Genomic DNA, 12,821 nt, shown 5'->3' on the forward strand with positions numbered 1-12,821 from the left:
CTCTCTCCATTCTTTTTCAGCGGAATTTAGCTTCGCTTTCGGCAGTTCAGACTTTTCTGCAGAGGGTGGCGCATGCTGTGCCCCCTTTCCGTCCTCCATTGGATCCTTGGGATCTTAATCTAGTGCTAAACGCTCTACTATCTTCTCTGTTTGAGCCTTTGCAGCAGGTGTCGCTGCGCTTCCTGTCTTTATAAGGTGGCTTTTTTGGTTGCAATCACTTCTATCCGTAGAGTGTCGGAACTCGTGGCTCTGTCATGTCGGTTGCCCTTGCTGATCCTCCATCAGGATAAGGTGGTCTTTCGCCCTGTGCAGTCCTTCTTGCCGAAGGTGGTGTCGGCATTCCATCTAAATGAGGAGATTATTCTCCCTTCATTTTGTCCGGACCCGTCTAATCATCGGGAGCAGTTGCTCCATACCCTGGTATGAGCCGTTCGAATGTATCTGTCCCAGACGGCATCTTTCCGGCGAACGGATTTCCTGTTCGTGATTCCAGAGGGACTGAGACGAGGGCTGGCAGCGTCAAAGACTTCCATTTCCCGATGGATTCGTAACTCGTACCGCGTTAAGGACCGGGCCCCGCCTATCCGGGTGACTGCTCATTCGGCTCGGGCAGTGAGGCCTCACGGGGCTTCGGCCCTCCAGGTGTGCAAGGCGGCGACCTGGTCGTCTTTGCATATTTTTTCCAAGTTTTATAGAGTACGCCCCAGAGACTCAAAGGTGTGCAGAGTTTTGCAGACGGCAGTTCTCTGACAGGAGAGTTTCTGGTTTTGCCCACCCTTGGGACCGCTCTGTGATGTCCCTTGGTCAAAGCCTGTGTCCCCCAATGAGATGGATGAGAAAACTAGATTTTTGTACTTACCGTAAAATCTGTTTCCCTTCCGTTCATTGGGGGACACAGCTCCCACCTATTATTTTGTTTATGGGCCTTTTCGGGCCTGTGTGGTTCTGGGATTGCACATAATGTGATTTTCTTGTGTCTGGCTTCTCCTACTGCTTTTGCACTAAACTGATTAGCTTGGTCCCTGTAGGACAGGTATAGCTGAAGGGAGGAGCTCGCACCTTTGTACTTAGTGTCGCCTTCTAGCGGCAGCAGCTATACCCATGGTCAAGGCCTGTGTCCCCCAATGAACGGAAGAGAAACAGATTTTACGGTAAGTACAAAAATCTAGTTTTGTAATGGAGTGGAGCATGTTTGGGGACATCTCATCTCCTCAGTTAGAACCAGTTGTGTAGACTACATCCTGCAGTGAGATGGTCGGTAGCCCTTTAACAGTCAGAGGTTTTAGGTCCTGTAATTTTTGCATGCTTGGCAGTTCATGGCCTCATTATTATTTTATTACTTGGGCTGCCCAAAATTATTTTTACACGACACGTCAGACTCGTCTGTAGAACGGTGCCCCCAAAGTGAACGAGAGCACGCGCTGCATGCGCAGCCTCCCTCCAGTCATTTCTATGGGAGTTCTGAAAATAGCCAAGCGCTGGTTCGGCTATTTCTGTCAGTCCTGTAAAAGTGAATGGAGCAGTGGCCGCAGTTATGCAGTGTGCTCTCCATTCACTTCTAGAGGGGTATCAAAAATAGCTAAGTGCGGTGGCACATGCGTGGTGTCCTCGATCTATTTGCAAAGGATGGGCTTGGGGCTGATGGCACTGGCTCTGGGGGACATGTCTGATGGCAGATGATGGCAAGTGCCATGGGGCTGATGGCAAATGCCATGGGGCTTGGGGTTGATGGCACTGGCTCTGGGGGACAAGGACATGTCTGATGGCAGATGATGGCAAATGCCATGGGGCTTGGGGCTGATGGCACTGGCTCTGGGGGACATGTCTGGCAAGTGCCATGGGGCTGATGGCAATGGCTCTGGGGGACATATGGCAAATGCCATGGGGCTTGGGGCTGATGGCACTGGCTCTGGGGGACAAGGACATGTCTGATGGCAGATAATGGCAAATGCCATGGGGCTTGGGGCTGATGGCACTGGCCCTGGGGGAGTTTTGTAATTTGTATTTTTTGTATACATACAGAAGAAAATAATATATCGCAATATATCGCACATGCTTCAAATTATATCGCAATATAGATTTTAGGCCATATCGCCCACCCCTACTGCCCAGCATTAACTGTACTGCCCAGCAATTACATCTCTCATGTCGCGTGTCTGGTCGGGCGGGAGGAGCATTGACTGGACAACCGCTGTCACTGACTCCCATGTATTATAGCAGCTCTCCTAAGTTACAAATGCCTTCAGAAATTGCACACTTTCTTGACCATTGCCTGTCTCCCCTCTTTATGTCGGTAGATCCCTTATGGACGGAAATACGATAAGATGTGGTTATTGAATTCCATTGAAAACGAATGCGGCTTCCACTTGCAAGCTATTCAGGTATTTCCAATATTCCTATTATTTCTTCTGTCATATTAGCGCATCTTTCTTGGGCAAACCCCTTGAAGCCTAAGATTGACTTGGGGTTAAAGGGGTTGTCCAACTTTCATTTAGACCCCACGGAGTGACTGGACCCGCGGTGGTGATCATGCTTGCCAGATCCCTGCCACTGGGTTCCCGGCTCCTCCGCCGGCTCTGCATCTCCTAGGTGCGCCCGCGTCCACATACAGTTAGGGGGGGCAGCATGTCACCCGTGCGACACATGACTCAGTGACAGACAGGTGACCCTTCACCACTGTGGACAGTGATTGGCTGCAGCGGTTTTACAGTCAACCGGGAGCTGCAGAGCAAGTGGTGGAGAGATGGAACAGGAGCCCAGTGGCGGGGAACAGATAAGGATGATCGCCATTGCCGGTCCGGTCACTCTGAAAGAAAGTTGGACAGCCCCTTTAACCCCGTAAAGCCCAATTCGATTTTAGGCTTCCAGGGTTGTTTGAGGTTTTGAAAAAAGAGGGAACGAAAAGCACACCCAATTCCCATCCATCACCGATAAACAAGGATTTTATGGTTGGAACTCTAGGCAGGCGAACAGTGACCATGAATTATTTTCCCCCAGTTCCACTATGTTAAAAATATGGCTGCCTTCTTCGTGGACAATTTCTCCACCGCCAGATGTCTGGTTCGCGCGTCAAAGAAGATACAAGGTGCTCACTACCACAAGGTATCTGACGACTTCATTTTTAAAAGATTTTGCTGCATTGTTCTATTTGGTGTTAAAGGGGTTCTCCTGAATATACATATTGATGGCCTATCCTCAGAATAGGTAATCAGTATGAGATCGGCGAGGACCCGACTCCTGGGGCCCCCGCTGATCTGCCTCCTCCTAGGCCAGTGATGTCACCTTCATCGGTCACCTGGTCTAGGCCAGGAATGGGCAAACTGCGGCTCTCCAGCTGTTGTAAAACTGCAACTCCTTGTATGCCCAGTCTGCCTACAGCAGGGCATGATGGGATTTGTAGTTTTACAACAGCTGGAGAGCCGCAGTTTGCCCAGCACTGGTCTAGGCCAGGGGTAGGCTACCTCCAGCTCTTGTGAAGCTACAACTCCCATCATGCATACTTAATCTGCTCTTCACCGAACTCTCCTAGAAATAAATGGAGCATGCTGGGAATTGTAGTTTCACAGCAGCTGGAGTGCTGAAGGTTGCTGATCCCTGGTCTAGGCACAGCTCAGTCCCATTGAAGTGAATAGGGGCTGAGCTGCAATACCAAGCACGGCCACTATACAATGTACGGCGCTGTACTTGGTGGCCTCCTCATACAGGTGATTGGAGGGGTCGCCAGGATTCGGACCTTGACCAGTCTCATATTGATGACCTATCCTGAGAATAGGTCATCAATATGTAAATGCTGGAGAACCCCTTTTAATAGAAATTGCCTAGCCCATAGATGATGGAGTTCTGGGTGCCCCTCCAGATGTTTGTACTGGGCCCCAGAGATGATATTGAGACCAACAATACCATGTATTTTACAGATAATTATTAGAGCAGAGCCATTCTACACAGCGGACGAGCAGATGGACATGAGTATTGTCAGCCCTTTACACACAGTGAACTACCTGGATCACAGGGCTGAGCACATTCAGGTAAAACTTTCAGGAATTTCAATGGTTAATTGCCTGCCTTGTCCTTAACCCCTTTGTGACTGTGAATACATCTTTTTACAGTGCTCCCTAAGGGGCCTTCAACTTGCACATACTCCTTTTTAGGGCACTGCAGGTTTAGGCTGGCACGGGTGGATGGCACTGCAGGTTTAGGCTGGCACGGGTGGAGCGGATGTCTGATGATGACAGCTGGTATTGGAGAAAGCTTCCCTCCTTCATCATAGAGCTATCTAAAAAATAAACGGGAAGGATACACTCTACCCTAAATTAAAGCCCTCATAGTGGATAAACATCTGTCCACAACATCTCAAGCGACAAACTACCAAACAACCAGCTGGTCTGCCTGGAGCACACGTCACACCACGTGCGTAGTCGCAAGGGTGTGGACACGAATCAACTAAGAAAACCACGTGAGTGTGACTACTCAGAAGGGAGTGCGGTAGCCAGCAAATGGACCCAACCTACAGTAGTCCCGAGCAGTGTACGACTGCTCCTGTGCTACCTCCACAACAGGTGTCTCACAGCGGCATGTGCGGCAATACTGCCATTAATCCATTACCCGGCAACTTGGTAAACCAACCTAATAAACCTATTGCCCTGGGTGTAACACACCCGTTGGTAAACCTCTGCCCACACTTAGCAGTTAACTGATTGAAAACAAACGCACGTGCCCACTATAACGTTGCTGGGCACGTACACACAGCCACTGCGGTGTGAGCACGAATCAACGGGGAATGACTTGGCTGTCTAAATTCCTTAGTTTGCCCCCACTGGCTGCTCGACGCGTTTCGCCATCTTTGGCTCGTCAGGAGCAAAGTATATATAATGGTGGACAAACGACATAGAAGCCGCCAGCCTCACGTCCTGAGGCTGCGGCAACAGCTCTAGAATGGCCGGACGTGGCCGCAAGAGCGCACAGGTTATAAGGAGGAGGTCCCTCCCCTCCACAGGATCGAGCCTCTGGGACGGCCAATGGAAGGGCCGGAGGTGCGGGGAGCATCAAAACACTCCTACTGAATACAAGGGACCAAACGGCGGTATTACTTTTATATGACAAGACGCTCTCTTGTGGCAGCACGACATCTGAGTGAAAGGGTTCTGTTTGATGAATATATTGAATATGGTGTGTATGCAAATAACACCAAATGTACAGTCGTGGCCAAAAGTTTTGAGAATGACACAAATATTAGTTTTCACAAAGTTTGCTGCTAAACTGCTTTTAGATCTCTGTTTCAGTTGTTTCTGTGATGTAGTGAAATATAATTACACGCACTTCATACGTTTCAAAGGCATTTATCGACAATTACATGACATTTATGCAAAGAGTCAGTATTTGCAGTGTTGACCCTTCTTTTTCAGGACCTCTGCAATCCGACTGGGCATGCTCTCAATCAACTTCTGGGCCAATTCCTGACTGATAGCAACCCATTCTTTCATAATCACTTCTTGAAGTTTGTCAGAATTATTGGGTTTTTGTTTGTCCACCCGCCTCTTGAGGATTGATCACAAGTTCTCAATGGGATTAAGATCTGGGGAGTTTCCAGGCCATGGACCCAAAATGTCAACGTTTTGGTCCCCGAGCCACTTAGTTATCACTTTTGCCTTATGGCACGGTGCTCCATCGGGCTGGAAAATGCATTGTTCTTCACCAAACTGTTGTTGGATTGTTGGAAGAAGTTGCTGTTGGAGGGTGTTTTGGTGCCATTCTTTATTCATGGCTGTGTTTTTGGGCAAAATTGTGAGTGAGCCCACTCCCTTGGATGAGAAGCAACCCCACACATGAATGGTCTCAGGATGCTTTACTGTTGGCATGACACAGGACTGATGGTAGCGCTCACCTTTTCTTCTCTGGACAAGCCTTTTTCCAGATGCCCCAAACAATCGGAAAGAGGCTTCATCGGAGAATATGACTTTGCCCCAGTCCTCAGCAGTCCATTCACCATACTTTCTGCAGAAGATCAATCTGTCCCTGATGTTTTTTTTTTTGGAGAGAAGTGGCTTCTTTGCTGCCCTTCTTGACACCAGGCCATCTTCCAAAAGTCTTCGCCTCACTGTGCGTGCAGATGCGCTCACACCTGCCTGCTGCCATTCCTGAGCAAGCTCTGCACCAGTGGCACTCCGATCCCGCAGCTGAATCCTCTTTAGGAGACGATCCTGGCGCTTGCTGGACTTTCTTGGACGCCCTGAAGCCTTCTTAACAAGAATTGAACCTCTTTCCTTGAAGTTCTTGATGATCCTATAAATTGTTGATTGAGGTGCAATCTTAGTAGCCACAATATCCTTGCCAGTGAAGCCATTTTTATGCAACGCAATGATGGCTGCACGCGTTTCTTTGCAGGTCACCATGGTTAACAATGGAAGAACAATGATTTCAAGCATCACCCTCCTTTAAACATGTCAAGTCTGCCATTTTAACCCAATCAGCCTGACATAATGATCTCCAGCCTTGTGCTCGTCAACATTCTCACCTGAGTTAACAAGACGATTACTGAAATGATCTCAGCAGGTCCTTTAATGACAGCAATGAAATGCAGTGGAAAGTTTTTTTTGGGATTAAGTTAATTTTCATGGCAAAGAAGGACTATGCAATTCATCTGATCACTCTTCATAACATTCTGGAGTATATGCAAATTGCTATTATAAAAACTTAAGCAGCAACTTTTCCAATTTCCAATATTTATGTAATTCTCAAAACTTTTGGCCACGACTGTATGTTCCTGTACAACCTAGCCGCACAACTAGATGTCCTGAGTATATGTGTTGTAGTGTTACATGAGACAATAGTATCCACTCCATCAGGGGAAATATATCATGTAAAAAATCCCATCAACCGCTAATGTGCTTAAAAATAAATTTCTCGCTGGTATCATTGGGGGGACACAGGACCGTGGGTATAGCTTGCTGCTGCCACTAGGAGGCGACACTAGGCTGAAAAAAGACTTGGCTCCTCCCTTGCAGGCTATACCCCCTCCAGCATGTCAGTTTTTAGCTTAGTGTCGTAGGAGGCAGACCTCCCTGCTTTATGCAGGGCGGCTTTCTTAGTTGAGGCGGGTTTTTCCACCCAACGAATTTGGGAGTTGGGGGGCGCCTTTCTTGTACGTACGTTTTTCTTGACAGGTACTCACATAAGGCAGTGCTCCGCCCATTACCTTCTTTTTTGCTGAAGGTAGTCGCCGCCTTCCACGTCGACAGGACATTGTTTTCCCTTCTTTTTCCTTCTCCCTCGTACTCGAGAGAGTGAGCTCTCCATCAGAATGAATTTGTTGAGCTCGGAGGTTTGCTTGTCCATAACTAGCTCTTTCCGCCGTGCGGATTCTTACCTTGTCATTTCTGGCGGCTTCCTTTTTGTTATTTTTTTTTGTTTTATCTTTTTCCCTTTTTAGGTAGGGGAAACAGAGGCGCCTAGCCCCTCTGTCTACCCCGGGAGCAAGGCCAGTGTCGGATACCTTTACCGCCCGACCTCCCCCAAGAAGAAAAGGTGGACCAGGGCAGCCCAGCTCCCCTGCATCCCTCCAGCCTAAGGGTCACCTGGATCCAACGAGACACCCCCCCCCCCCCCCCCCCCCGCCATTCCAGTTTCCTGCCACTTTGGGTGCCAGCTGCTGAAGAGGTGACCCTGCTGGACTCTGAGAAGGGGTGAAGAGAAGAGGATGAAGATGGGGCGAGTATTATCTGCGCCCCCTTCCATTCCCTCCTTCTCCCTCCCCTTCCCTCCCCTTCCCTCCCTTTCCCTCTCTATTTCGGCCACCGAGTTAGGATGGAAGCCTTCCATCCCTTAATTTTCACAGGGGGGCACTGGGTAACATCCCTGGCAGGGCTCACTCTCTTCCTGGGCCCTGTTTTTCCTTCCGTTTTTTTCTGCGCTTCTGTGGGGAACGTAGCCTCTCTCCACTGCGCTTCTCACCATCCTTTCCTTTCTGCAATTGGGTCTGGATTTGGGGTCTGGCTCTTAGTTCTTTAAAGGGACACGTGTCGGCGCTGTCAAATTTTTTCCCAGCGTCCGTTAGCAGGACAGGCCCCGGTTAAGACCTTCTACAAGGGGTGGCTCTTACTTTCCCTCCGTATAGCCCCCCCTTTGCCCTCTTGGGACTTGAACCTTGTCCTTGGTTCCCATCAATCTGCTCCTTTGGAGCCTCTAGACGCTGTTTCCCTCCGTATTCTTTCCTGGAAGGTTGCATTCCCGGGGGCAGTCAAATCCAACTGGCGCATTTCGGAATTGGCAGCGCTTTCTTGTAAGGAGCCTTTTCTTGTTTTCCTCCAAGATAAGGCAGTGATCCGCCCGGTACCTTCTTTTCAGCCGAAGGTAGTGTCTGCCTTTCACGTCAACGGAGACATTGTTCTCTGCTTCGCCGTATAGACTCCCTATTTGTTGTTCCTGATGGTCCCCGCAAGGCTTGCCAGCCTCTAAGATGACGATGGCCAGGTGGATTCGCTCGGAAATCGCTGAGGCATACCGCTCCCGGGGCAAGGCACTGCCCCTCGGTATCACGGCCCACTCGACCAGGGCGGTGGGCGCTTCTTGGGCTCGTTTCCACCAGGTTTCCGCTTCACAGCGGTGTAAGGCAGTGACTTGGTATTCCTTGCACACGTTTACCAAGTTTTACCAGGTGCATACTTTTGCATCAGCGGACGCTGCTCTAGGCCGCAAGGTCTTGCAGGCAGCAGTGTCTTAAGCTTCTGCGAGGACGTTTTCAATGGGCGTGTGGTTCTTCCCTCTCCGTGGACTGCTTTGGAATGTCCCACGGTCCTGTGTCCCCCAATTATACGAGCGAGAAAACGAGATTTTTGTGAACTCACCTGTAAAATCTCTTTCTTGCTTAGTTCATTGGGGGACACAGCTCCCAACCATTGTTTTATGTTATTGCCGCAGGTGGTAGCGGTTGGTTTGCTGGTAGGATCCTCAGTTATGTTCGGTCCTACTGGCATTAGTTGTGTTTTGGGTGCTTTTATGTATGGTTTTTCTCCTACTCCTACTGCTTGGGCACAAACTGACATGCTCTCTCCAGGCTGGAGGGGGTATAGCCGGCAGAGGAGGAGCTAACACTTTTCAGCCTAGTGTCGCCTCCTACTGGCAGCAGCAGCTATTCCCACGGTCCTGTGTCCCCCAATGATACGAGCAAGAAAGAGATTTTACAGGTGAGTTCACAAAAATCTTGTTTTTAAGGACCAGTTCATGTCTGAAGTCACCTTGTGAGGCTTACATAATAGAAACCACCCAAAAATGACCCCATTTTAGAAACTATACCCCTCAAGGTATTCGAAACTGATTTTACAAACTTTGTTACCCCTTTAGGTGTTCCACAAGAATTAAAGTTAAATGGAGATTAAATTTCAGAATTTTACTTTTTTGGCAAATTTTCCATTTTAATCCATTTTTTCTAGTAACAAAGCATATGTAAACAGCCAAACAAAACTCAATATTTTTTACCCTGATTCTGTAGATTACAGAAACACCCCATTTGTGATTGTAAACTGCTGTACGGGCACACGGCAGGGTGCAGAAGGAAAGGAATGCCATACGGTTTTTGGAGGGCCATGTCACATTTGAAGACCCCCTGATGCACCCCTAGAGTAGAAACTCCAAAAAATTACCCCATTTTGGAAACTACGGGATAAGGTGGCAGTTTTGTTGGTACTTTTTTAGGGTACATATGATTTTTGGTTGCTCTCTATTACACTTTTTGTGAGGCAAGGTAACAAAAAATAGCTGTTTTGGCACCATTTTTATTTTTTGTTATTTACAATGTTCATCTAATAGGTCAGATCATGAGCTTTTTTTATAGAGCAGGTTGTTACGAATGCGACAATACCAAATATGACAATTTTTTTGGTTTGTTTCAGTTTTACATAATAAAGCATTTTTGAATTTTTTTTTTTTTTTTTTTTGTGTCTCCATACTCTGAAAGCCATAGTTTCTTTTTTATTTTTGGCCGACTGTCTTATGTAGGGTCTTATTTTTTGTGGGATGAGATGACGATTTTATTGGTACAATTTTGGAATGTGTATGACTTTTTGATCGCTTGATATTACACTTTTTGTGAAGTAAGGTGACAAAAAATGGCTTTTTTGACACCGTTTTTTTTTTTTCGGTGTTCACCTGAGGGGTTAGCTCATGTGATATTGTTATAGAGCAGGTCGTTATGGACGTGGCAATACCTAATATGTCTCCTTTTTTTTATTTATTAAAGTTTTATACGCTTATATTTTTGAAACAAACAAAAAAAATCATGTTTTAGTGTCTTCATTGTCTGAGATCTATAGTTTATTTTTATTTTTTGGGCGATTGTTTTAGGTAGGGGCTAATTTTTTGCGGGATTGGGTGATGGTTAGATTGATACTATTTTGGTGGGAAAATGCCTTTTTGATCGCTTGGTGTTGCACTTTTAGTGATGTAAGGTGACCAAAAAATGACATTTTTTAGCACAGTTTTTATTTTACTTTTTTGACAGTGTTCATCTGAGGGGTTAGGTCATGTGATATTTTTATAGAGCCGATACGAGCGCAGCAATACGTAATGTCTACTTTTCTTTTTTTCCCTATTTTTATTTATTTTTTTTTTTTTTACTTTATTTTGGAAAAAGGACGCTTTTTTTTAACTTGGAACTAAAAATTTTATTATAATAAAAAAACTCATTTTTTTCACTTTATTTTACTTTTTATATTTGCCCTACTTTGTGACTTTTTCAGGGTTTGATCCCTGTTTCAATTCGGTACAATACATTCTGTATTGTACTGAATTGAACTGTCAGCCTCTCACACAGTAAGACGCTGACAGTTGCCTAGGAGACCCAGCGCTCAGGCTGGATCTCCTGGGCTTCCGTAGGCTGGCAGCTCCAATGCCTGTGTAAGGCATCGGCGCTGCCATGGCAACCATCGACCCCCTGCCAGCGCAGGTGGGGGGGCGATGGAGTCAGTGGGAGCCCCCTCCCTCTGTATACCCCGCACGTGCCGCGGTCAGCGCTGACTACCGCATGTGAAAGGGTTAATCTGCCGGCATCACCACACACAGCGATGCCGGCGGATGCAGCAGGGGCCCGTCTATCAGTAACAGCCGGGCCTGTGCTGCGGATCGAGCGGGTGCAGCTCCTGCACCCGCCCGTTCCCATCACGTACATGCACGTGATAATGCGGGAAGGGGTTAATTGCAGAACGAAGGGTGTTGTGTACTTGGCCACATGCAGATGTGGTAAACAGTATGTGGGGAAAAAATGTTCCTTGAATTTCGCAGAAGGATTGGGGAACATCTTAGCAATATTGGTAAAGGTGCGGGTACCCCGATTGCGAGGCACGTCTCCACTTTATATAACAATGACGCGGATGTGGTCAAATTTCAAGGGGTGGAAGTGGTGAGAAGGTCTCCTAAAGGAGGGGACTTTGACAAGAGGCTACTGCAAAAGGAGGCACAGTGGATATTTAGACTGCGCACGGTCCAACCACAGGGCCTCAATGAATGCAACTCCTTTGTCTGCTTCCTCTAGTGTGGCCACATCCCGGCGTTATGTATCACAGGGACTTCTGTGTTCCCTTCTTTACTGGAAGGGTCTTGTTGTGCATTTTCATAAGTATACAATATTATCTAATGATATTATAGCCAAAATGAATGCTCATTGCCTTTAAGAGGAAATCAGCCTGAACCAAAGTTCTGTTAGGCCCCTTTCACACGAGCAAGTATTCCGCGCGGATGCGATGCGTGAGTTGAACGCATTGCACTCGCACTGAATACCGACCAATTCATTTCTATGGGGCTGTTCACATGAGCGGTGATTTTCACGCATCACTTGTGTGTTGCGTGAAAATCGCAGCATGCTCCTCTTTGTGCGTTTTTCACGTAACGCAGGCCCCATAGAAATGAATGGGGTTGCGTGAAAATCGCAAGCATCCGCAAGCAAGTGCGGATTCGGTGCGATTTTCACGCACGGTTGCTAGGAGACGATCGGGATGGAGACCCGATCATTATTATTTTCCCTTATAACATCGTTATAAGGGAAAATAATAGCATTCTGAATACAGAATGCATAGTAAAACATCGCTGGAGGGGTTAAAAAAAAAATAATATATTATTTAACTCACCTTAGTCCACTTGATCGCGGCCCGGCATCTCCTTCTGTCTCCTTTGCTGAACAGGACCTGTGGTGAGCATTTTACAGGTAAAGGACCTTTGCTGACGTCACTCCGATCATCACATGATCCATCACATGATCTTTTACCATGGTGATGGATCATGTGATGACCGGAATGACGTCACCAAAGGTCCTGTTGCTGCACAGAGATCAGATGAAGACAGAAGGAGATGTCGGGCATCGCGATCAAGTGGACTAAGGTGAGTTAAATTATATATTTTTTTTTTAACCCCTCCAGCGATGTTTTACTATGCACTATGCATCTGTATTCAGAATGCTATTATTTTCCCTTATAACCATGTTATAAGGGAAAATAATACAATCTACAGAACACCGATCCCAAGCCCGAACTTCTGTGAAGAAGTTCGGGTTTGGGTACCAAACATGCGCGATTTTTCTCACGCAAGTGCAAAACGCATTACAATGTTTTGCACTCATGCGGAAAATTCCCGCAACGCACCCGCACATTTTCCCGCAACGCCCGTGTGAAAGAGGCCTTATGTGGCTGAGGAAGCCAAGATGAGTTCATGGCAAGTTCAGTTTATATAAAAATAATTGTGAACATGAACGGACATGGTATTTAAAAGTTATTGCTAAGGATATGGGTTTATCTATGGGGAGTACACCAGCTTCCTCAGACATGTCTGTCTGAAGGGAA

At 47.1% G+C, this 12,821-nt stretch overlaps 1 protein-coding gene across 1 annotated transcript in view; it reads left to right on the forward strand.

The window, feature by feature from the left end:
- Window positions 1-435: 435 nt before the first annotated feature.
- Window positions 436-12,821, forward strand: part of LOC120999352 (nuclear RNA export factor 1-like) — a 63,363-nt gene continuing 50,977 nt past the window's right edge. Inside the window, exons 1-4 of the mRNA XM_040430220.1 lie at window positions 436-612; window positions 2,298-2,381; window positions 2,998-3,102; window positions 3,915-4,025. Of these exons, the coding sequence (XP_040286154.1) occupies window positions 436-612; window positions 2,298-2,381; window positions 2,998-3,102; window positions 3,915-4,025 (477 nt within the window). The remainder of the gene's footprint in view (window positions 613-2,297; window positions 2,382-2,997; window positions 3,103-3,914; window positions 4,026-12,821) is intronic.

The sequence above is a fragment of the Bufo bufo genome, chromosome 4 (assembly GCF_905171765.1).
Source record: "Bufo bufo chromosome 4, aBufBuf1.1, whole genome shotgun sequence".
NCBI classification, from domain to species: Eukaryota; Metazoa; Chordata; class Amphibia; order Anura; family Bufonidae; genus Bufo; species Bufo bufo.